Raw genomic sequence first — 25,552 nt, forward strand, 5'->3', positions numbered from 1 at the left:
CACCAACCTGCGCCTGCAGCGAGATCCGGAGCTCCCTCTGCCCGGCCGGCTCCGGCTCTGCGCGCGCGTGCGCGCGGCGCCCTCCGCGCGGCTTCTTCTTTGCTCGGAACCTGCAACCGCCGGTTTCTTGCGCGCTCGCCGCTGCTTCCGACCGGCGCCTTTTGCCCGGAGCACGGAAGGGGCGGGCCATGGAGGCTTACTACATGGAGCTGGTGGCCGTACTGAAGCGCGGGCTGCAGCAGGTCACCGGCCACGGCGGCCTGCGGGGCCTCCTGAAGGTTTTCTTCAGGTAGGAGGGGCCAGATCTCGACTCTGGGACTCTGGGGACGGCCCCGCGCTGGCTGCTTTTCTGGAAAGGGGTCCCCGGGGTCGATCACCCCCGGAGGGCCACAGCGCCCGTCAAGGACGACAGGTTCGGTCCCAGGGTTGCGATCGTCCGAAGTCTCTGGCTCCGGCTCAGTCCCAAGCGATGGATGGAGCAGTGACGCCCGCAGGGCTGGGGGGCAGCTAGGCTGCACCGGTCCCCGAGTCCTGGGGTGCAATGCTTCACCAGACGCGCCCTTGGTGACCTTGGGGAGTTTTCCTTGGCGCTGGCGTACCGTAAGAAGTTGAAGGAGGCGCTCCTCATCCTCTGTGTCCGCCCCTGATAATCCCGACAAGCAGCAGCCACTGCGGGGAACCATTTGGAGACCTGCAGTGCGTTGAAAAGTCCTGGAGACATTCGCCGTACGAAGATGAAGTACTTTGACTCTCCGAAGAGTTTGCTGACTCGTGTCTCTGGGTGCAGGGGAGGTAGAAAAAAACGTGTACTGTGGCTTGCAGGTCGTGGTTTAAATGTAATTCAAGCACATCGGTTGTGTTGGTTCATTCTTCTCACCTGCCTGCGTGCTCCTGGGACAGCACAGGAGACGCCAGAGTTCTTAGCAGGAAAGGTGATCCTTGAACATTGAGTGGCAAGAGCCTTCTACTGAAGGCTATAGAGATGTACAACCGGCGACTGTCCCCAGAACCCCCTCATTCCTGTAGCTGGTGCAGCAGAACATGGTATTCTCGCTCTGTTTCTGTTTGTGTCTTGAACAGTGAACCGTTCTGAGATGCTTCTTTTTTCCCCCCGTGTATTTACAGGGCAAATGATATACGGCTCGGTACCTTGGTGGGGGAGGACAAGTATGGAAACAAATACTATGAGGACAATAAGCAATTTTTTGGTGAGTGCAATATTTTCTCTGTGAATAATTGGGTTTGGGGTTGGGATTTCGAGTCTCTTTTCCATATCATGCGTGAGCTTATACGAAGTCCGTGGAAAGACATGGAAAACTCAATAGAAAATTAAAAAAAAAAAAATGGGCTGACTCGAGATGGCTCAGCCAGGTTGGGCGCCCGCCACCAAGCCTGGTGAGCCTAGTCATTCTTGAAGTAGGCTCTTTAGACGACCTCATGCCTCATCTTTCAGGTGAAGAAACCGAGACGTTGACTGGCTAAAAGTACTCCAGTTTAAGTGGCTGAGAGTCGGTGCCCCAGAGGTTAACATCATAAAGAAATGGACTAAAAACTGGTTTTTATAGATGAAGCAGCCAAAGCTCAAGGAAGTGTCTTTGCCAGAGACTTAATCGTACAACAGGAATGATAAGAGAGCCCAAGGAGTCCTTCTTTACTCACCACTGTGTTGTTAGGAATCAAACTGACTTTCCCTCTCCCTCCTTCCTCTGTTCTCACGCTAAAATATAAGAACCTTTATTTTTGCTAATTATTAAAATGACGTACGCTGTTGTAAATATTCAGTTTTAGCGTATAGAGTAAAGAGTGAAAGTTGAGCTGAGAATATTAAATAATTCAGTGATAGAGTCCTTTCCTAGTGTGCCCAAGGCCCTGGGTTCAACTCTTCTTTTAGTGTTTTGCCCGCATGTATGTCTGTGTGAGGGTGTCAGATCCCCTGGAACTGGAGTTACAGATGGTTGTGAGCTGCCATGTGGGTGCTGGGAATTGAACCCTGGTCCTCTGGAAGAGGAGCCAGTGCTTTTAACCGCTGAGTCATCTTTCCCACCCTTGGGTTCAACTCTTTTTTTTTTTTTTTTTTTAAAGATTTATTTATTTGTTATGTATACAGTGTTCTGCCTGCATATGTCCCTGCAGGCCAGAAGAGGGCACCAGATCTCATTACAAGTGGTTGTGAGCCACCATGTGGTTGCTGGGAATTGAACTCAGGACCTCTGGAAGAGCAGTCAGTGCTCCTAACCACTGAGCCATCTCTCCAGCCCCAGGTTCAACTCTTAAATACAGAGGTAAAAAAGAAAAAGAAAAAAGTGCAAAGTGACTTCTGTTGTAAATTTACTCTATTTCGCCTCTTTATTTATTTTTTTCCTGAGACAGGGTTTCTCTGTGTAGCTTTGCGCCTTTCCTGGAACTCACTTCGTAGCCCAGGCTGGCCTCAAACTCACAGAGATCCGCCTGCCTCTGCCTCCCGAGTGCTGGGATTAAAGGCATGCACCACCACCGCCTGGCCTCTTTATGTTTTTAATTACATTTATGTACTTACTTTTTTTTTAAATCACTTTGTTTTTTCTTTTGGTTTTTCGAGACAGGGTTTCTCTGTGTAGCTTGCGCCTTTCCTGGAACTCACTCTGTAGCCCAGGCTGGCCTCGAACTCACAGAGATCCACCTGGCTCTGCCTCCCGAGTGCTGGGATTAAAGACACGTGCCACCACTGCCCGGCTGTACTTACTTATTTTTATGTGTGGGTGTTTGAGTCCCACGGTGCACATGGGAAGGTCAGAGGACAGCTTGTGGGAGTCTTTTCTCTCCTTCCACAGTGTGGGATGCAGTGATTGAACTCTGGTCCTCACACTTGGCCACAAGCACCTTTTCCCGCTGCCGTCTCACTGGCCCTCGTAATTTTCCTTCTCTCTTAATACTTTAGCCTATGTATATTTTAAAGACTTTTTAATGGTGGGGGGTAGAGAGATAGCTCTGTGATTAAGAGTGCTTGCTGCTCTCTCAGAGGACTTGGGTTCCTTTCATAGTATCCACGTGGGAGCTGTCTACAACCCCAGTTCCAGGGGAATCTGATGCCCCCTTCTGGCCTCCATGGGAACCAGGCACATATGTGGTGCATGTATATACATGCAGACAAGACACTCATACACATAAAATAAAAATCAATAATTCTTTAAATAGTCTAAAAACAAATTCCTAGAAGTGGAGTTGCTAAGCGTGAACATGGACTTTCAATATCAAAATAATTTTCTTAGACTTAATGGGTATGAATGGTTTGCCTGCATGCATGTCTGTACACCACATTCATGCCTGGTGTCTATGGAGGCCAGAAGAAGGTATCAGATACCAGGAACTGGAGTTACGAATGACTGTGAGCCATTGTGTGGACACTGGAAACTGAGGCAAAGCCCCTGTAAGAGCAGCAAGTGCCCTTAACTGCTGAACCTTGTCTCCAGCCCTGGCTTTCAACATTTTAAAAATGGATGTCCTATTTGAGATTGCTAAGGGTCAGCTCTGTCAGGGTATAAATCTATTGCCAAGGCCTAATTTATTAAACCTTTCCCATGGTCCATTCCATCAGCCTTGACAGTCCCCTGCCTGGCTGGATTATAGTTCCTGTGCGGTTATCAGTTCTTCTCTTTTTATAATGTGTGCTTTCTGTGCCAGTCACTCTGGTCTTGAACTCAGCTGTCCTGCCAGTGGACCTGATGGAAAGTGTGAGTGCTTGTGGGGAGCGTGTGTGTGTGTGTGTGTGTGTGTGTGTGTGTGTGTGTGTGTGTGTTGTCTGTGTGTGTGTACTATGTTGAGAGTGTGTATGGACTATATTGGGTATGTGTGTGTATTTGTCTGTGTATGTGTGTACTATGTTGTGTGTGTGTGTATTTGTGTATATATGTACTATGTTGAGAGAGTGTGTGTACTATTTGGGTGTGTGTCTGTGTGTGTGTGTACTACGTTGAGAGTGTATGTGGACTATATTGTGTGTGTGTCTGTGTATACTATGTTGAGAGTGTGTGTGTGTGTGTACTATGTTGAGAGTGTATGTGGACTATATTATGTGAGTGTGTATATGTGTGTACTACGTTGAGAGTGTATGTGTACTATGTTGATGTGTGGGTGTGCAGGCCAGAGGACAACCTTGCCTATCATTCCTCAGGTACCATTCACCTTCACCTTTTTCCCTTTCATTGGCCTGGAACTCACCAAGTAGGCCAGGCTGGCCAGCCGGTTTGCCCTAGGGGCCCACCTATCTCTGACTGAGTCAGTACTATATGCACCTACCACCATGCCTGGCATTTATGTATTTACTTATTTATTTTATTATGTGAGTTCTGGAGACCAAACTCGGGTCCTGAAGTGCAGGGTAAGCACTTGACTGTCTAGTTTTCTCCAGCCTTGGAAACAGTAGGTAGGCCGCCCCACTCATTTCACAGATACTTGGTAAGTCAAATAACGCAGCCATGCTGTTTGGATGACGTGAACTGTCCTGTACCTGACCATCATTTATATAGTACTCCCCTATTATGTAAGTTTCATACATTTCCAAAGGATCACGTGGTTTCTTTGTTGGTTTTGATTTACTTAGAAACCTAGAATTCACATGTAGTGTTGCGAATACATCTTGGCTCTGATCACTGAAGAACTGTGTTTTTCTGGGAGTGCCCTGGGCCGACAGGACATGTGCCTACCCTCTTTGCTCATTTCTCTGTCAGGATGTTGGGGAGAAGCAAGGATTCTCCGCTGTGAAAAGGTTGCCCCCCCCCCCACACACACACAGCCTGATCCCTGTTCTGTGATTAGTGCGCCAGGATGCCATCCCAAGCGCGTCGCTGCTGTGTTGGAACACAGTGTCTTCTTGGTGTTCTGTGCACATGCGTCAAAAAACGATCTTCTTCCTCGCAGGCCGTCACCGATGGGTCATATACACCACCGAAATGAACGGCAAAAACACGTTCTGGGATATGGATGGAAGCATGGTGCCTCCTGAATGGTAAGCTGAGCCGGCAAGCTGTCTGTTTGACGGGCAGTGGTTATTTCACAGTAGAAGTATCTGTCGCGTAGTTACTTATAAGGCATTTCCTAGTGATAAGAGTCTGCCTCAGGGCACAGTGGTTATGCAAGGTACTCCACAGCAAAAAAACAGCACCCCCTTGTTTTTCCCATAGCCTTTGTGAGTCAGGGGTTCTAGGCAAAACAAGATGGCTTGTCTCTGCTCTGGGATGTCTGGGGCCTCGGAGTTCTCTGCTCATCTGAAGACTTGTTCGCTTCGCAGCTGGCAGTTGATGCTGGCTGTCAGCTGGGAGCGTAGCTGAGGCTGTGCTCGGCACACCTTCATGTTGCCTTGGTTCTTCAGGTGAGTGCTTCGGGAGAAACCAAGTGGAAGCCATATTGCCTTGTTAGACCTGATCCTCGAAGCATCCGTTATTACGTCCATCTTCCAGGCATTGAAACAGGGAGAAAGTACTGCCCCAGTTCAGCAGAAGACACTGAGTACCTTCTCTTGAAGGCATGTTAAAATGACACTGTATATATGTAATATATAATGGGGTGGTGATCTGAGGGAAAACACATGCCACAGTACCACCTATGTGAGTAAGGAAAAGGTACAGAGAAACCTGGCCCTGGTTTCCTCATCTATACAATGATAGTCCTAAAATTCCTTAAGTCTCTAAAACCTCTATGGTTTCATAATATGCATGTTTTGAAACAAAAACAGAATGTTAAATCCTGCTCACTTAACAGATTTATATAAAATATTTCAGAGCAAAGTACTTACATCTTTTTTATTTTTTTTATTTTTTTGATTCTTGAAATAACAAACTTTGAAAATCCTTCCCAGTTGGTCTAGAAAATTTCATTTAAGAAAATTCGGAAAGCAGAAACACAGCCAGAAGTTGCTGATTGAGTGGTGCAGGCTTGGAATCCTGTCTGCTTAGCAGGTTGAGGCAGAGAGAGCACCAGCCTGGACAGGGGGCTGGCGCAGTGGCTCACTGACAGTGCTCACCCAGCACGAGGCTCGCTCTCAGTTCCTAGTACTGCAAAGCCAACAGCGACAGAGAAAACCCTCGAAGCTGCTGAGCAGTGGTGGCGCACGCTTTTAATCCCAGCACTCAGGAGGCAGAGGCAGGTGGATCTCTGTGAGTTCGAGGCCAGCCTGGTCTACAGAGTGAGTTCCAGGAAAGGCGCAAAGCTGAACAGAGAAACCCTGTCTCGGGGGTGGGGGGGTGCTTTGGGGTTGGAGATTCAGCTCAGTGGTAGAGCACTTGCCTAACAATCGCAAGGCCCTGGGTTCGGTCCTCAGCTCTGGAAAAAAACAAAACAAAACAAAAGCAAAAACCCTAGAAGTTAATGCATTAGGTTGGCTGTGACATTTTATTTTAACCGAACCTGGTCACTGGCATAGTTTGGGGGTCGATGGAAGATGAGACAATCGCACAGCACACTCTTCAGTTCTAAAGACTCTTGGAAGTGGGCACGTGGTGTTGGTGGGTGGAACGCAGATGTGAGGCAGAGGGCGTGCACAAATGAAATACCACCACAGGGGATGGCCATGAGCTGGTGCCCTTAGCCGAGACTCCTACCACAGCTTTCCAGACTGTGGTTTTTCTAAATGAGTACATTTGTATTTTCATTGTGAGAGTTCTTGTTTTTCTGACATTAGTTTTTTTTGTAGCAGTTTAAATATACCCAATAGAATGTTCCATGGTGGTGGAGATGATCTGTGTCTTCACAGCCTAATACAGTAGGCACACCTGGCCCCAAGCACTTTAAAATGTAGGTGATACAACTAAGACAAGGAGTCATTTGTTCATTTACTTACACTCTGTGTGTGTGTGTGTGTGTGTGTGTGTGTGTGTGTGTGTGTGTGTGTGTAACAGGGCTTCATTCTGTAACCTAGGCTAGTTTGAAGCTCCTGGTGAGCCTCCTGCCTCAGCTTCCTGAGTACTAAGATAGCAGACAGGAGTTAACCCTTTATTCATATATCCAACCTTTTATTCTATTAGAATGAAATAGGCTACTTGATTGGGCCGACAGTTTTCAAAAACGCTGTTTGGCAAGGAAAACAGTCTTCCAAGAGCTTTCACTCCTACGTAGTTTTTCACCTGGGCCGGTACTTGAACTCGTTGGGAACACTGGTACCGTGGCAGGAAGTTACTGAGGGTAAGAGGTAAAGCAGCATCGGCCAGGAGATGGTCCCTCTGGGCTAGTGTTGTGATGTTGTAAGGGAGTCGGCTGTGGCTCTGTTAAGGTCTGGGGAGCTGTCCAGGTCTAGAGCTGGGTTAAAGGTCTCAGCCCCAGCCTCAAGGTCAAGGACAGGACTCACCAGCTGAGGGACCACCTTGCTTCTGTGCCCTGGATGGGTCGTAGCTGGACTTCATTCTGGGTGGACCTGAGAGCTGTGTGCTGTTGTGTGCAGACTGACATCTGTCATCATCTTGAGAGCAGGGAAATAGGGGGTGCTGGTTTAAATGATGTGAAATGAAGCCCATTTAAAATGAGTTAACATTTTGGCAAGCTGAAAGTTCTTTCTGTTCAGCCGAGTGAGTCCTTTTTCATGATCACATACGTATAAGATCACGTGGACAGAAAGGCAGAGCTGGAGAAGACAGGATCACTCTAGCAGGGGCCTGAGGGCGACAGGGGATGGGAAGCTGGATTTCTTTGAAAGGGGTCTCCTAAGGGTAGAGACTGATGACTCATCTCTGTGTGGGGAGAAGTGGTGACTGGCAGGCTCAGCTGAGTTTGTTCTTAGACAGAACTCACTCTGCTAAGTGTGGTATACTGTGGAATTCTCCATTCCTTCCATATGTAAATCTGAAGGTGGGACCCAGATGTGATAGTTTTGTCTGTCTTGGCACTCCAGAGGTTGAGGCAGGATGGCCGTGAATTCAAGACCACACTGGAGTACAGAGTGTAATCCTGACTAATAAAACAAAAATAAAATTGAAGGTGAGTTAATCTTTAATTAGAGAGCCAGGTGGCATTATGCACATACAGTATGAATAGCAGATGCAACTTAATCATCTTTCCACATTCAACTGTTCATTGAGTACCCAGTGCTTATAAACTATTGTAGATACTACAAAAGGAATACTGGATAAAACAAATGTATGTTCTTATGGCAGAAATATATGTGGTTGGGTATATTCAAAGTAAAAATGAAAGCAAAGAAGATAAAATGAAGCTGGGATTTATGGGTTTTCTAAGGAGGTAGAGAGCAATGGGGAAATCCAGGATTTTTTTTTTCTTTTTTTGAGGTAGAGTCTTACTGTATAGCCTAGGTTGGCCTCGAACTCATGATCCTGCCCCAGCTTCCTGGGTGCTGGTATTATAGGCATAGACCACTGTGCCCTGCTTAGGAGGTTCTTTTAATGCAGGGGATAGGAAAATCTCCTTTGAGGAAGTGACATTTTAGGAGCCTTAGGAGGGGTGGGAGTTCCAGGCAGAATCTTCCAGAAGCTTAGCTGTAGAAGCTCTGGTGTTTCCCATACTCTCTGGTGTGTTACAAGAACAGCAGTTTGGCCAGTCTGTGAGTGAGGGAAACGAGAAGAAATGGGGTAGGACAAATAACTGTGTCCCAGAGCACTGGAGACAATGGTTAACACCTTCACTTTTTATCTGCAGTTCTTTAGAAGTCACCGGGAGGTAAGGTAGCTTGTGATCTGGTTTACAAAATCTTTGAAACCGTTTGAAATAATCTCATTTTCAGAGTTATCATCAGCATTTGAATCATTTCAAAGTAGGGTGTCCAAATGTGGCCCCATCACACCTCAGTACCTTAGTGTATAATTACTACATGAAGGACATCTCCTGTTTAAACACAGTTTAAACATCGACTTCAAGAAATGACCAATGATAAACCGTGGGCTGAACCTGAGTACTAAATTGATGGAATACAAATAATAGGATAAAAAGTATATACATTGATTTAAGTTTTATGACACAAAGCCACTGTAAGAAATGAATACTAAAAACAGTTAACATGGAGTAACGTTAGCTCTCCGTCCTTACGACAGAATGTCTGAAATAATTATATACGAAGAGAAGAGAGTAGGTACAAGAGCCATGCTTGCCCGGGAGCTTCAGTTTTGTCTCCAGACTGGAGATACAGCTCAGGATGTGCAAGGATATGTTCAACCCACGGTAACACTAAGTCAATCCATCAATCAGTCAGTAAGAGTCCGTTAAAGCAGGAAAAGGGACATGCACGAGAGTTGTGTTGGAAGGGGACGCTTTCCTCTCAAGTCCAAGGCTGCGTGTGGACAGGGTGTCACAGAAATAAGGCCGTGCTTTTCCTGTTACACTCTGCCAAGTGGCTTCCAGTTTGGATTTGTCCCATTGTTAATTATAACTTCTGTCAGTTCATTGAGATGTCTGCTAGGTTTTTCCTAAAAAAGAAATTACTCATTTTTCCTTTGTAGTTAATTAGCATTTTTGAGGCAATATGTTGAAGTTTCATATCCCATTCATATTTTTAATCTATTTGTATTAGTTTCAATTCCTGTTTGAGTCAGTGGATTATAATCAGTTTCTATAATTAGTTCTTTTATTACTTCAACTGTGCTCAATTTGGTTATTGGGACCCGTTTGGAATGCCTTTCGGATGCTTTTGAAATGACCCCATCCTTCTGAGAGTGAGCTCTTGCTTTCCTGTACCAGGTGCTCCCTTCTTACCTCACGGTTTCTGTCTCTGCCTCACAAACAATGATTTCTGTGCAGGGAGATGGACCAGGGCATGCCTCAAGCCTGATGACCTGTCACGGTCATGAAGTACAGCCCAGTCTGAAGGAAACTGAAGAGCCATGAGACCTGATCTTTTTGTTGTAATAATTTTGCTAGATGATGAACGTGAATGGGAGCTGAAGATTACAGGATAGTGTAGTGGTTGAAAGTCGTTCTATAAAGTTGGCGATGAGTGTAATGAGGAAGGGTATTCCTGAGACACGCTGAAAGCGAGGCTCCTGGGGCCCGTTAGCTAAGATGTGGATTCCAAGGAAAGGTCTTGACTGAAAGTGACAGATAGCAGAGGTGAACTTTAGGGAAGCAGAACTGACTTCTTGCTAAAGAAAGCCTTAGTGGTCTCGATACTAGATCAGACCAGCCATGGCATCCCCTTAAGACAAAGCCTAACCTAGTCCAGAGCAAGAGCAGAGCTCTTCACCCCTCCTGTAAAGGCTGAGAGAGATGAGGAAGCCACAGGAAGAGGTCTGAAGCCAGCAGGGGTTGGCGAATGCAGTTTAAGGAAAGAAAGCATTTCCGTGACGTCACAGTCACAGGTGAAGCGGCAGGGACCAGTGGAGAAGCTGCAGCCAGTCATCTGGGAGATGGAGCCGAGACCTGATGAAGGTGGCCATGCTAACTGACGGTTTCAATGCAGATGAAACAGACTCCTCTACAGGGGGACTCCATAGCTGGAGGTGAGTGGAGACCTCAGTGCCCGGCCTCAAAGTTCAGGGCCAATGCAGCTGATGGCTTCAGGGAAAGACAGTGCTGTTTGCTGTTCTGTGCTCTGAGGGACTGTGCTGAAACCTGCGATCTGTGGATGGAATGGCAAACCTAGACAGCCGCATTCCTGTTTACAACCTGATTAACTGATGTCACTGTGGAGACCTACTGCTCAGAAATAACGATTCCTTTCCAGTACTGCTACTCACTGACAACACTTACTGAGTGCTCCAAGGAGATGGACGAGGAAGTTAGCGCTTACAATCCTGCTAACACACATCCCTTCTGTAACCCCTGCATCAAGGAGCAATTCTGACTTACATAGCATAATTCACAAATACATACGGTGGTTATGGCTACTACAGACACGATTCCTCCGATGGATGTGAGCAGTTAATTGAAAACCTAGAGAAAAAAAAAAAAAAAACCAGTCACCATTCTGGACAGCATTAAGAGCATTAATAATTCATGGGAGGATGTAAAAATATCAACATAAGAAAGAGTTGACTCCAGCCCTCACGAGTGGCTTTGAGAGGTTCAGGACTTGAGAGGGCGCAGTAATAACGCTGTGGTAGGACAGACGCTGTGGTAGGACAGACGCTGTGGTAGGACAGACGCTGTGGTAGGACAGACGCGAGCACTGGAATCAGAAGTGGAGCCCGAGGTGCTGCTGGGATTCCATGCTAAGACGCCATGTAAAGACGCCAAGAACATTGTGGAGATAATAGCAAAGGACTTAGGGTATCACAGGAACTTAGTTGATAAAACTGTGGCATGCTTTGAGAGGGAAGACTCCAAGAGGTTCTTCTGTGGTAAAATGCTATCAAAGAGCATCAGGTACCACATGGAATTCCTTACGGAAGACTCAACTGATGTGGCGAGCTTGGGTGTCCTCTTAGGAACATTCCAGGAACTAGAGAGACGACTCTGTGGATAAAGTGCTTCCTTCTTGTGGAAGCGTGAAGACCTGGGTTTGGATCCCCAGCGCGTACATAGCCCAGGATGGCGGTGTGCCCCTGTAACCCCAGCACTGGGAGATAGAGTCGAGAAGACCCCAGAGACTTGCCGCCGGCCTGTCCAGTCGGCAAGCTCAAGGTTCAGGGAAACCCTCCCTCAGAAGTTGAGGTAGTGAGTAAAGGAAGACACGTTATATCAACTTGCAGTCTCCACATACTGCTCCATGGAGCATACACTGGCGTACATGTCCATGTCTGCATACACACACACAAAGAAAAGGAAGGGAAATTGCCAGGCTAGGGGTGTAGCTAAGTGGTAGAGTGCCCACAGGAGAGACAAGACTTCAACAGCAGAAAATGAGAGACAAGACTTCAAGATGATAGCAACTTTTAGCAATAAAGTATTATAAATTAGGGCATGTGTAGTTTGCTGCATACTTACTAGGTGCCAGCATCAGGGGAGCTCAATTTTTATGTGTGTAGTCACCCGGAAGGCTTCTTGTGATACTTCTCTTCATGTGCTGATACCCACCATAGCCCACAACATCCCTGTAGTGGTCTCGTGTCCCCGTCATGCTTCCTGCCTAATCCCACACATTCCATTCTCCCTCCCCCAGCCCGTATTGGCATGTCTCCCTTGCTAGACTTCTCGATGATTCTTGGTATGTAACTGAGTTAGTACTTCCATCCTAGTGCCTCAGTGGACTGCCACCTCCCGTGGTGAACTTCCTCCTTAACCCGTTTGCCTCCAACACCCCACACACGATGGCTCCGTTCCTAAGGGCGCCCCTCCTAGCGTGAATTTCCTGACTCGCCTTGCTGGGTTAGCAGACAGAATGATGAGTTTCAGGATGACGTTTTCATACGTATCTATAATAACTGTTGGGGCATATTTTCCTCCCACCCCAGCTTGGCCTCCCTTCATGGCTTCTGTTTTCTGGTTGCTGGATAGATTCAAGGAGGAGGGTAAGGCCTCAGGCTAATCCCTCAGGAAGCTGCTGTGCACAGGTTAGCTGTCTGACAAAAGGTGATAGCTGCTAGACTAGCATGTGAGTGATCCAAGCTGCAACTTAGATGGTTATTGGTTATCAGTCCCTGGGCATCAGTTGTCGTACAGCCCAGCGTAGCAGACAGTGGCCCCCGTCCTCTTTGTTAGCACCTGGGTGTTTCCTGTGAGTGCCTCTGCTCCGGGCCTTCACAGAGCTCCCGCGGGGGTGCCATCTGGAGCTGGGGTCCCGTCTTCACTTTGGAAGGCTCTGCTGCCACACTCACAGGATCCTTTGGCACAGAGGTACCTCATGACCTGACAGCTGGCTTCCCGAGAGCCACACGTTGGAGAGAAAGCCAAAGAGTCCTCTCCAGGTGGAAGCCAGGCCTTCCAAACCTAATCTTAGAAGTGACATTCTGCTTGTTAGGAGTGAGCCGGTTCGTCCCTCCTCTAAAAATGGGCCTTGCACAAAACAAGGGGGTGATCATCGGAGGCCCTCTCGGGAGGCCTGGAGCACAGCAACAGGAAACAGAACTAAGATATATGTAAAAAAGGAGAAAGAAATGTTCATTCAGGAGCTGGGCCTGGTTGCACATACCTGAAGTTCTAGCACTCCATAGGCTGGGAGAGAAGCATGGAAAGTTTGAGGCCAGCCTATACTACATAGCAAGACTTTGTCTTAAACAGCAACAAAAGCCTGTTCAGATCGTTTGTTCATTTTTAAGTTCAAGTTACTTGCTTTTTTTGTTGTTGTTGTGTCTTTTAATTCACGGTCTTGGATCTGGGGTACTGGTGGTAGAGTTATGAAGGGAGGGGAAGCAGGCTGGTGGTCAGGAGTTCTCTTTTATTCCACAACGGGGGCAGGAGAGTAGTCCGTTGAAAGCACTCATTGCAAGTCAGGATAGAGTTGGTGCTGGAGGCGGGGATTTCCTGTGGTTGTATCCAGTGTACTATGTAATTTAAAGGAATGTGGCCTTCGGTGGCATGCCTTGCTCACTGCTCTGGAGACCAGCTAAGAATAGACCAGCTGTACTGCTAGAAGTTGAGCTCTGATTGGTAGATTGCTTATGGCTTGGGAGGAATCACAAAAGCCTATTTTAGGAGTGTTTGGGCTCACCTCGGTGCCGGTGTGCTCAGAACTGGCGTGCCCCTGGAGGAATGGAATTGTAACACTGCACTATGTCTGTAGAGACGCCGGCTGTTGGGGAGCATGAAGCTTTTAATCCCAGGCCAGCTCCTGCACCTGCCGATGCAACTCTCCTCTCCAGAGAGTGTGTACTGTGTCATCCGGAGAGTAACAGAACACGGCTCCTGGCCGGCCGGCTGAGCTGTCTCCCGCATGGATGACTGCAAAGCTCTCTGTGGAGGAACATCCCATGCTTCCCAGCCAGCAGGCTACGGTTCCTGTCCTCAGCTCTGAGTCCTCAGGGGCCACTGAGGCCTTGGTAATCTTTTGAATTGTTCAGCAGCTGCATAATCTCACCTGGGGACAGATTTCCTTCTGAGGATTAGTGAGTTTTAGACTCAGAGATCCTTAGTCATCTTGTCTTACTTGTCTTATTAGTCTTATAGTCGCTTATCCTGCCCTAATCTTGTGGGGAAACGAGTTCACTTTATGGATCTCGTTTTTGCTCTGCTTGCTCCAGTCTGCCAGTGGTCAGGACAGCCCCTAGGTCCCTCCGTGGGTAAGCAGGGAGCGCACGTGCGTGTGTGTGTGTGCGCGCGCACGCGCGTGCGCGTGCATGTGCGTTTGTGTGTGTGTGTGTGTGTGTGTGTGTGTGTGTGTGTGTGTGTGTGTGTGTGTGTGTGTGTTACAGATGTCTGGAAGGGCACTGGGGCTTTGTGGGACTAGAAAATAAGACCATGACAGTAACCTAGCATAACCCTCTGCTCAAACTCATTCAACTAATATTTAATTGAGGGCTTCACTACATATCAGGTACTGTGATGCGTTTGTGTGAAAAGTGAAATATATCTGCCCTCTGGGAGTTCATAGTCACATAATGAATACAATCAGGCAGAATAATAATGTTCTACAATTCAGTGTTTTCATTTTCCTGTCAACCTTTTTTTTTCTCTCTGATGGGATCAACAGTAAGATTTTAATTTCTTCAGGAATTTGTATTAGTTTAATTGCTTGTATGAAATAACTTCGCAGTATTTATTTAAGTAAATAATACATTTTTTTTTTTTTTTTTTTTTTTTGGTTTTTCGAGACAGGGTTTCTCTATGTAGCTTTGCGCCTTTCCTGGGACTCACTTGGTAGACCAGGCTGACCTCGAACTCACAGAGATCCGCCTGGCTCTGCCTCCTGAGTGCTGGGATTAAAGGCGTGCGCCACCACCGCCCGGCAATAATACATATTTTATACCACTTTTATTTTCCCTCAGTTTTTAATCTTTAAATTAACTAACCCTGTCTAGATAGTAATGCACAGAAGTTTATTTTCACTGGGTATGGTAGTTAGCCTGTGCATGGAATTACAGACATAAAAACCAAGTAAATAATGAGTAAATTAAACATAAAACTTGACTGAGTTCAAATGTTAGTGAGTGTGAAGAAGTAGACCGTTTGGATGATTTTATGCATCTAGAATAAAATTATTATTTTCACTTACACCAGTAGAAGTGGATTGACTGTGATTTGATGAATGGGAGCCCTGAACTGATTAAAAATTGTGGTTAATGGCGTTAGATTGTCTCTGCAGCATGTATACTGTGTCCCCACTTGGTGGCACCTTCAGTTCATTTTTAGCTAACACGTCGTTTTCCTCAGTGTAGAGCATGTATGTCTCCTTGTACTCTTCTCTCTCTCTCTCTCTCTCTCTCTCTCTCTCTCTCTCTCTCTCTCTCTCTCTCTCTCCCTCCCTCCCTCCCTCCCTCCCTCCCTCCCTCCCTCCCTCCCTCCCTTCCTCCCTCCCTCCCTCTCCCTCTCCCCCTTCCTCTTCCTCCCTCCCCCCCTCCCTCCTCTTGGACTGTGTTCTAGATTTTTTTTGTAAAGAACAAGGTCATGGATGGGATTGTGCGGAGTAGGTGGGGTAGACAGAGTCAAGACTGATTCATTGGGTTAGGCTTGACTGGTCAGTACCATAGTGGCGAGTGAGGCCGTTCACAGAAATAGAAAGGATGGAGTGGGTTGTGATGGTCCATGCCTGTCCTCTCAGTAGTAGGGAGGTGGGAGGAAGAAGAGTCAGGAGTTGAAGGCCAGCCTGAGCTGCGTGATACCTTGTACCAGGGAGACAGGGAGAGAGGATTGTAGAAGAAAGGTAGACAGGCGGGTGGGTGGGCAGCCTGCGAGGAGATGTGGGGAGTGGTGGGTGGGGCTCAATGTAGAATATCTGTGTACTGTGCACAAGGCCCTGAGTTTAACCGGAGCTCTGCAAAAACACAAAACAAAGCAAAGTCTGATTATAAAGAGGTGCAACTGTTAGAGAAACCTTGGAAATCCAGAGGGACAGAATGCAGCTAGAAATAAACTCTGAATTCCTTGGCTTTTGGACATGCACCCTTAACATTGACTCCCCTGATCTACAGATACGGGTCAGCTGCTTGAGAAAAGGAATGTGTCCTTTTTTCAGAGATGGGGTCTTGCTGTGTTGCCCAGCTTGGCTTTGAACTCCTGGGCTCAGGTGGTCCTCCTGCCTCAGCCTCCTGGGTAGCTGCTTCCTCTGTCCTCTGAGAATCACAGTGGGGAGAAGAGAGTTTGGGATTATAAATAGTAGCCATTTGTATTTCTGACATGGGCACAACATTGGTGCCTTCTTCCCCATTCACAGACGTTTCCTGCGTCTCAGCGAACATTCTGTCAGTTGAGTGTTCCTGGCACTGGGGGCTTTTGTACAATGGCAGTTTGTATTTAAAATTAACATCCCATTTATTGCAGCTGTAAATCTGAAACTGTAGTTCTTCTTAAGCCTCAAGGCTTAGCTCATAAACAGAATAACAAGATTAGTAAATTGAATACTTTTTGCATAAAAATAAAGAATAATCATTTTCTCTTGTTCTTTGATGGATGTTTGATAAACTCTAATGGAATGGATTAAATTCTCCTAGACAGTCATATCTATTTACAGATTTAGTTCATTACATTATTTTAAGCATTTTAGTTAGGTTACATCTATAAATTTAATAATTTGATTTTTCCCAGTTCTTCGAATGCCTAGTGACTAGGGAGACTCACAACCCCGTGGAGTAACTGTTCTGATCACATAAGCAGTTCTCTTTCCCTGGCCATTGACTTACGGGTGGGTCATTTCAACTCACCTTTCTCTAGCATCTCAACTAATTTGTCCTGCTTTACTTCCTTCTCAATTATTATTAATGTGTCATTGTCAGCATTAATTGTACCTGGAATTTTCATACTTGTATCATTGCTGTCACGGCCACCCATCCTTTTGAACCCCCCCCCACACACACACACACATACACACTTTCTTTTTAAAATTGTATCTCTTAGTATTTGTGTATGGGGGTTGATGTATTGGGCTACGGGCTCTTCATAGAAGCTGTTTCTCTAGGCCTCGCGTGCTCTGTGGAGAGGAGGCACGCACCCCCCACACTGTCATCCCTTCCCAGACCTCTGCCTCTGCCTAGCGTTTTATTTATTTTTTGAAATTTCCCTTTTATTGAAAATAGATTTTTTAATCATATAATGTATCGTGATTATGGTGTCGTGTCCCCCCACTCCCAGCTCCTCCCTGCTCCCCTCCTATCCAGACCTACCCCCTTTCTGTCTCTCATTAGAAAACAAACAGGCTTTTAGGGGATAATAATAAAACATAATAAGATAAAACAAAACTAACCCATCAGAATAGGACAAAACACACAAACAAAGGAAAGAGCCCAAGAAGAAGAACAAGAGACTGACAGACTGAAGACCCACTTGTTTGCATGCTCAGGGGTCATGAAAACACTAGACTGGAAGCCATAATATGTACGCAAAGGACCATATTTATATTTCTGGGTCTGGGTTACTTCACTCTGGATGATTTTTTTCTAGTAAAACAAAAATGAAATCATGAGATTGTCAGATAAATGCTTAGCATTTATTGTGTATTTTTAATTTCTGGTCTGTTTCCTCAACTACCATGCCAAAAAATCTTCCTAGCACAGGGTAGCTAATAGGTAAACGTTTGTTGAATAAAGATAGATATATTTTCTTTGAAGCAATCGTTATTTATAGATAAAATGACCAATTTACTTGAAGTACTTAATGCAAATACGACACTCCTTTATGGTTTTAAAAACGATTTTTATTTTATGTGTAGGACTGATTTGCCTGCATGTATGAAAGTGCACCTTCTGTCTCGTAGGCTAGACGAGTTCTTATCCTTACTCCCAGGAGCTGGCGTTACAGACAGCTAGGAGCCTCCATGTGGGTGTTGGGAACAGGACAGGGGTCCCCTGCCAGAGCAGGAAATACTCTTGCCTGCTGAGCTCTCTTTCCAGTGTTCCCCGCCCCTGTTCTTTTTTGAGACAGGGTCTCACTATGCAGTTCTGCCGGGCCTGGAACTATGTAGACCAGGTTGGTCAGGAACTCATAGAAATCCACCTGCCTCTGCTCTCCCATGCTGGACTTAAAGGCATGCACCACCGTACCTTGCTTAAAATAGATCCCTCTAAATGTTTGTTTCCTGACCATAAAACAATACTAATATGTTCTAAGAAACTACAAATAGAATAATTAGATTTTTTTCTCCTACCATTTTAAAAATACAAGGTCTGGCCATGTAGCCCAGGCTGACCACAAACTCGTCATCCTCCTGCTTCAGCCCCCTAAATGCTGGCGTGACAGGTGTGTACCCACACCCAGCTCTGGTTTGATTTTGGTTTGGAGACAAGGTTTACATGTAGCCCAGTCTGGCCTGAAGCTTGCTACGCAATCCAAGGCTGGCACTCGATTAGTAACCCGTTTGCCTGTACTCCACCATGCTGGGGTTACGGGCATCCAAAAAGAATTCTTACATTTTACAAAGAAAAGTTAATGGAATTCTCTGTACCTGGGGTGTAGAAATAAGCTGGGGTTATTCTTTTAAAACAAAGAACTGTTCTTGTTGCCAATGTCCAGATTTTTTAAAAAATCTTTATTGTATTCATAGGTTATCATGACCATGGTACATTCTGGATATATTACAAGTAGGAAATTAGATATTTTTCAACACTTCTCTGTGACCATTAGTGAAGGACATTGCACTGTAGAAATAACCTAGAAAAGCATTCATTAAGGTAGACTGAGAGGAACATCTGTCTACTGCTGAATCATTTGTATACTTTGGAGGAAGTGATTTTGTTTTAAATGGCACCTTAAGTGAAGTAAGACTGGAAGTCAATAGAATCTATTTATAATTTCAAAATAATGACAGAAGACTTGGGGAGGGTTTGTAACTATTTCCTGAATTGATTTGATAAAGGGTATTTCTTTTTAATATACTTGATTTCTTCTTATTAAGTAATATGTGTTTGTTATAGAAAATAACAAAGGAAATACACAGTCTATTACCCTACCAGATGGAAACAATAACCATTAACATTTGGATAGGTATTGTTATGTTCTTCTTTCCTATGTACCTATACCCTTTGGGTTTCATTCTTTAACATATTTAAATTTTTAATTTTACTCACTTTTGTGTGTATGTGTGCTTACATGAGTTTATGTGCACCAGATGCATGCAGGAGCCTGCTGAGGCCAAAGAGGGCCTTAGATCCCCTGGAACTGGAGTTAAACCCACTGCGTGGGTGCTGGGAACCAACCTGGGTCCTCTTCAATAGTAATAAGTGCGCTTAACCATTGAGCCATAAGTCCAAGTCCAAAATTTTGTTTTTTGGTGTGTGTGTGTGTGTGTGTGTGTGTGTGTGTGTGTGTGTCTGTCTGTCTGTCTGTCTGTCTGCCATGTATGTGGGTGCCTATAGAATCCAGAAGAGGGTGTTAGATACCCTGTACCAGGGGTTACAGGTCACAGTGAGCTGCCTGCAGTGGGTACTAGGAACTGAATCAGATCTTCAGCCATAGCAGTCAGCACCCTGAGTAGCAGTCAGCACCCTGAACCACTGAGCTGTCTGTCCAGGCCCTGTTTTAATGATTAATGTCTTGTTCTGCCACTTTGGACAAACCAATTAAAGTCTTGTGCACCGGATCCCTTAATTATTAAATTGGAGCTATAATCTCTGCTCCTCCTTGTTACAAGGATAAAGGAATTAATGGTTTTTGCAGTGTTTAGAATAATGCCCATGATTTACAAATTCTAAGTATTGCTTAAAAAGTTGACCAAACAACCTGCTTTTAAACCTTAAAATGTGGCAAATCCTTTATCAAGTGATTTCCACACCAAAGCGTTTTATTTGCAAAGTATTTTCAACTAAGGGTCATACTTATTCAAATGACTTAAAGATGCCAACATTCAAGGAGCACTGTCTACAAAACGGGCGACTGGTGTTTATAGTGAGAGTTTAGTCCTGTGGCTGTGCCGTGCATCATTTCAGCATTTCCCCTTTATTCTTGGCTTTGCTCTTTCCATTTTCTCACTGTTATAAGTAAAGCTGTGATCAGCATCCTCCTTGTACACGGTGTTTGACCCCGGGGTTCCTCCTTTCTTTAAGGCCTATTCCTATGAGAGAGTATTAAGTACAGTATACGTGGCCTATGAAGTTTGAAAGAAACTTTTTTAAAAAATCAAAATGTGTAATGACACATCTTGCATTCTAGTGACCATTTCAAATAAACTACATTTATTAAGGCATTTTAGATGTTCATTATCTCTAAAATACTTGTTTTAGAAGATTAGTTACCTCTTGGTATATCTAAGCACTTAGACTCTGTCTGGAATTTTTTGATGTGTAGTGGGAAATCTAACTTAATTTTCTTTTTTAAACAAATTCATCATAGCAGTGTGTCGAGAAACTTTTGCTTTCCCCAATGATGTGACAACCAGCCCTTCCTCTGGTTGACTCGAACCTGTCGGGACCGGGAGTCTGAGTTTGCTGCGCATCTGCACTGGTTTGAATGCATTCTGTTTGTGACAACATTTGATACCTGCTAGTGACAGTCTGCCTGGTGCTGCCCGACATCCGCAGTTATCTTGGTTGGACTTGCAGCTGATTTTAGAATATATCATTGAACTCTGAAGGAGAACCTGTTAGGGATTTGATTCACATTGCATTTAATCATCCCTGTGTTGACATGCTTTGAGTTGGCCATCTTATAAACCATGCTTGATTGTTTACATTGATATCAGCCTGGGTTGGGTAGATGGGATGGGAAGGATTACCGTAATTATGATTTAACATATTTGTTTTCAGTTATATTGTTTCATGTCAGTCTATTTGAATATTGATTTTCCCAGTGTTACACCTGCTCATTATAAATTCTCTCTTCGTCTTTGTAACTTTTCTCCTTTTTGCCAGCGTCCTTATTTGTGATCTTAGGGCTCTGCCAAACTTTTACATTTTGTCCCTAGAGAACACCAGTCACCCGTTTTGTAGACAGTACTCTTAAAATGTTGACATCTTTAAGTCATTTGAATAAGTATGACCCTTAGTTGAAAATACTTTGCAAATAAAACACTTTGGTGTGGAAATCTAAAGGTACCATTTTTTTCCCCTTTTATTTAAAAATAACAAAGATAGAAGGGTTACACTATTAGCCTGGCAGACTATAAACATTTTTCTTATTTCTTTGTATCTTATTGTAATGATTATAGTTTATATGTGTTTGTGTTTTGGTTTTCAGGCTGTGTGTGTGTGTGTGTGTGTGTGTGTGTGTGTGTGTGTGTGTGTGTGTGTGTTTTGACAGGGTCTCACTATGTAGACCAGGCTGGCCTGGAATTCACAGAGATCTATCTGCCTGGCTCTGCCTCCCTAGTGTTGGGATTAAAGGCGTGCGCCGCCGCTGCCGCCGCCGCCGCCGCCGCCGCCGCCCAGCTGATGATGGATTGTTGTTTGCTTGTTTCCTGATGCTTTCGTGTATCTTTGCAAGGATTTCAGATTTTATAAATTACAATAAAAATGTTCTTTTCCTTGCATTTTCTGTTTTCCTGTGAGCTCTTCAATTTATCACTTAAGTAGTCAAATAAGCATTTGCAAGCTTTAGACTGTGGTTTCTTAAATATCATTTTAACCTTCAACGGTCTTGAAAGTAATTAATTGGAAAACAGTTTTCTTATTACTTAAGCTGACTCAGTGAAGTGCGAGTCAACTCTCTGCACTGTGCCCTGAACTCGAGTGGAGCCCGTTGGGACGCAGCAGGCCTGCTTTCACAGCTAATCCCTCTCTTAGTAATCAGCAGAGCCCGCCTCACCCCAGCAGCCACAAGGACTTCCGTATTTGTTACTGGTCCTGGCTTGTTGGTCCCAGGATGTCAGGTGGACACCAATCCAGCCTGTACAGGCTTCTTCATCTGTCATCGCTTGCCTATCATGATGCTGTAGTTAGATTCAAATAGGAATGGTAGTGTGTGTGTGTGTGTGTGTGTGTGTGTGTGTGTGTGTGTGTGTGTGTGTGAGAGTGTGTACTGGTTTTAGCCAGTTGCTCATCTAAACCCATCAGTTACTGCTGGCAGCCAGTCCTAGCTAGCAGTGTGCTCAGGTTCACGTTTCCTCGGAGAAAATATTTTTCTTCTTCTTTGCGGCTAAGTCGTCACTTCCCCCTTGGAGCTGGAGTTCTAGTTCTGCGTCTTCTCCTGCAGTGGTGGTTTCTCTAGCTTCCGAGCCCCGGGTCTGGAGTGATCGGATGTGCCGAACTCTCTCTGCCTCCTTTCCTCATGTGCATTTCTGCTTTTGCTGCTTTTTGTCTCTTGAGCTTGGAGACCTTTCTCATTCCTGAGCTCCTCCGTTTCTACTCCATGGTGGGCCAGGTTCTTAAAGTCTCTCATCAAATAACCTTTGGATCGTGCATTTATTTGCGTGTGTATGTGTTCATGTGTGCTTGTGTGTAGAGTATGCTTGCCATGGATGTTCAGGGTCAGAGGAGCTAGTCTCGTCTTCCTCCGCGGGTTCTGAACTCAGGTCCTCACCCTTGCCTGCCGACCCTCCTCTCTGCACTCTTGAAATTGAATTATATGTCTTATGAAACCAAAATACTTAGACATTTCGAGCTATGGTTTTATGTATCTGTTTGTTTGTTTAGAGACAGAATCTTGCTAATATAACCCAGACTAGTCTTGAATTCATCCTCCTACTTCTGCCTCAATCCTGATTATGAACCACCATGCCTACGCTAAATTCTAACCTCTTGAGGAACTGGGAAGTCCTGTTTCATTTTGTTTTACAGTGTTGTTCTAACGCAGGCCTCATACATGCCTGACCATCTTGCTACTACTAAGATAAATCCTCAGCTCTGGAAGTTGTATTCTTAGTCCATTAAAGTGAGTGCACTTTCAGATTTCACAATGCATTCAAAGTCTCAGTTTCTTCAATAATGACAGACTATGTCTCTTGAGCATTACTTCAGAAAATAAGCACAAATGTAAAACAAGATGACAATATTCTTTTTTTTTTTTTTTTTAAGGTAATAACTACTTGCTATTCAGAATTGACTGGTTTTATTGTGTGGCTGGCCAGTTCAATTCTAAAGGAAGAATATAGTGTATTTTGAGCAACATTGTAACACTTACGTAGTTTGTGGTACCAAAACTATGTGTCATCAAAATCTCATTTGAATCTTAAGCATATAGTTTGCTTATCATAAGAGATAAGGTCTCATGGCCAGGAACTCCTGACTCAAGTGGTCCTCACACGTGAGGCTGTGGAGCAGCCAAGATTGTGAGTGTGCATCACCTTGCCCAGCTTGACTTATCAGTCTACCCCCCCCCCAAAACACACACACACACACACACACACACACACACACACACACACACACACACACACGGGGCTAGAGAACTAGGCAAGTGTTCTTGCACTGAGCTAAGTCCCCAGTCCCAAGATTTAGTATTTTTAATTCAAGTTGTTTATTCTGTGGTGTTCGGGCTCCAGCTTGAATTGAAGACATGTGCAGGAGCTGTTTTCTCCAGCAGGACCTTCGTGAATTCCAAACTGAGGCTTTGGGAGCCAGAGTAACCCAAGTGTATTAAATGTCTAGATAAGCCTGTAAACTGTCATACCAGCCACTCTAGAGTAACATTTCTACATCCACAGTCAGGATCCGTGTTCTCAGTACCCCTGTGTTATACTCTGACAGCATTGTTTTCTTTCTCTGTAATCCATAAAAGAATGGTGTGACTGGAAAAGGATGACCCTTCAGTCTGACGAGACTTAGTGATGATGCTGGTGGCCGGCGCTGGCACGGCTGAGGGCCTGCTGGGCGGGGTTTCTGGGCGCTCTGTGCAGTTTGACCGGAGACCATAACCAGGATCTTTCCTCTTTAAGGCACCGCTGGCTTCACTGCATGACTGACGACCCTCCAACAACACAACCGCCCACTGCTCGCAAATTCATCTGGGCAAACCACAAACTCAACATGTCTGGCACTCCAGAGCAGTACGTTCCTTATTCCACCACGAGAAAGAAGATTCATGAATGGGTCCCACCTTCGACACCTTACAAGTGACAGCGGTGAAGACCAGATCCAGCACGTACAGGATGGTACAGGATTTTTCTTGAATTCACCCTTGTAGAGCTGATCATGAACTTGATTAAAGTTGCTTGACCAAGCAGTGTCTTGGGTATTTCTGCCATTTGTCATTCATCCCACCTGCAGAATAGAGGCTCAGACGTGAGGGAGAGTAATTGATACAGACATCACTGAGGGTGGCTGTCCGGTGTCAAGTTCCCCATTCTAGGAAGTAGCCCCAGTCATCATGTTTATGGCCACCTCCCTGACTGCTACAGCTGATTAATAAGGGCAGGCCTAATTCTAAGCTGAGCTGGATAGAAATTGGGAAGTTGCATGGAGAGACACAGATGTTGAGGGACAGCATAGCTCAGTGCTTTAGTGTGGCTCTTGTTGGAGAAGCTTATTTGAGATGTCCTGTTTCCTGGGTGTGGGTCCTTTAATAGTTTGTTGTAGTCTGTGAATTCTCCACAGTTCAGTCTGATCCTTTTTTAAAGATAAGTCTAATAACCCAGGCTAGTCTCGGGCTCACTGTGCCAAAGTTGAGAGTAACTTGGAACTCCTGATCTTCTGGGATTATAGGTATGCAGATCACATCTGACTTAGGGTTGTTTTTTAAAATCCAGAAGTCCATGCAACCAAAGCCAGCATCTTGGAGAGGGAAGTCACAAACTGGTACGTTTTGACGGTCCATCCGGCCAAGGCTGCCAACTTCTGAGCCAAAGAGATCAGCACACTAGAACCAGTTCTGAGTCTTCCTCAGTTGCTGACAAACTGTTTGCTGCAAGTCTTCCCCCTGAGTATCCCTCATTTAGCTGGGCCAGGCTGAATCTGGAGCCCTTGGGAGACACCGTTCAACAGGTTCTTTAGGGCAGCTTTCTACATTTTGCTGATTGATTGACGAAGCACAGGACCTAACAAAAGGCGCCTGTGCTGGCCTGAGATTCCGAGTGCCATATTCATCTTCCAGTGGCACCTCTGTGTTTTAGTATATTGTATTTTATTGCTCTGAGAAGTAGATTGACAAGAGGAACTCAGCAGTTCTTAGCCCACGACTCAAGGACCATGCCATAGCAGCAGATATGTATAGCAGACTTGCCTGTGTGGCCATTCTCTCAAGTGACATATGCTTGGAAAGGAATTAGCCCCAAATCCCAAGGATCCATGAGTACGTGCTCAACATTAACTCTAGTTTTGGGGTTGATATTATGGCCCACTGGTCAGAATAAAGGATTATGGGGGTTAGGACACTGACCTGTACATGCACATCTATTTCATGGTTTATAGCCTCATGTCCCGAGTATAAATGGGGTAGACGTCACTTGCAGCGTGGGAACACATGATCCCTGCCCTGGGGACTGCGTGCTCCTGCGGTGCAAAGGTTGCGGTGACCCATTACAAACCTCTCCTGTGTCTTAAGTGTGGCCCTCAGGGTTCATGAGTAGAAATCTTAACTCCCATTGTGAGATATGAAGAGGGTAGAAATTTAATCTGGCCATGATGCCTAGAGGTAGGACTTTGGGGGAGTGTCTATCATTAGATGGGGACATCAGTGTAGAGCCCTATGATCCAATCCTGGTGGCTTTCTAGGATGAAGGAGATCGGAATACAGGCACACACGGGCC

At 45.3% G+C, this 25,552-nt stretch overlaps 1 protein-coding gene across 1 annotated transcript; it reads left to right on the forward strand.

Annotated features, from left to right (window-relative positions):
- On the forward strand, nt 1–24,031 carry Ndufa12 (NADH:ubiquinone oxidoreductase subunit A12). The gene is made up of 4 exons (XM_006988450.4): nt 1–289; nt 1,126–1,208; nt 4,897–4,984; nt 23,744–24,031. The coding sequence occupies exons 1-4, from the start codon at nt 189–191 to the stop codon at nt 23,922–23,924; spliced, it is 453 nt and encodes a 150-aa protein (XP_006988512.1). The 5' UTR covers nt 1–188; the 3' UTR covers nt 23,925–24,031.
- Nucleotides 24,032–25,552: the final 1,521 nt, after the last annotated feature.

This window comes from Peromyscus maniculatus, chromosome 18, assembly GCF_049852395.1.
Source record: "Peromyscus maniculatus bairdii isolate BWxNUB_F1_BW_parent chromosome 18, HU_Pman_BW_mat_3.1, whole genome shotgun sequence".
Lineage (NCBI taxonomy): Eukaryota > Metazoa > Chordata > Mammalia > Rodentia > Cricetidae > Peromyscus > Peromyscus maniculatus.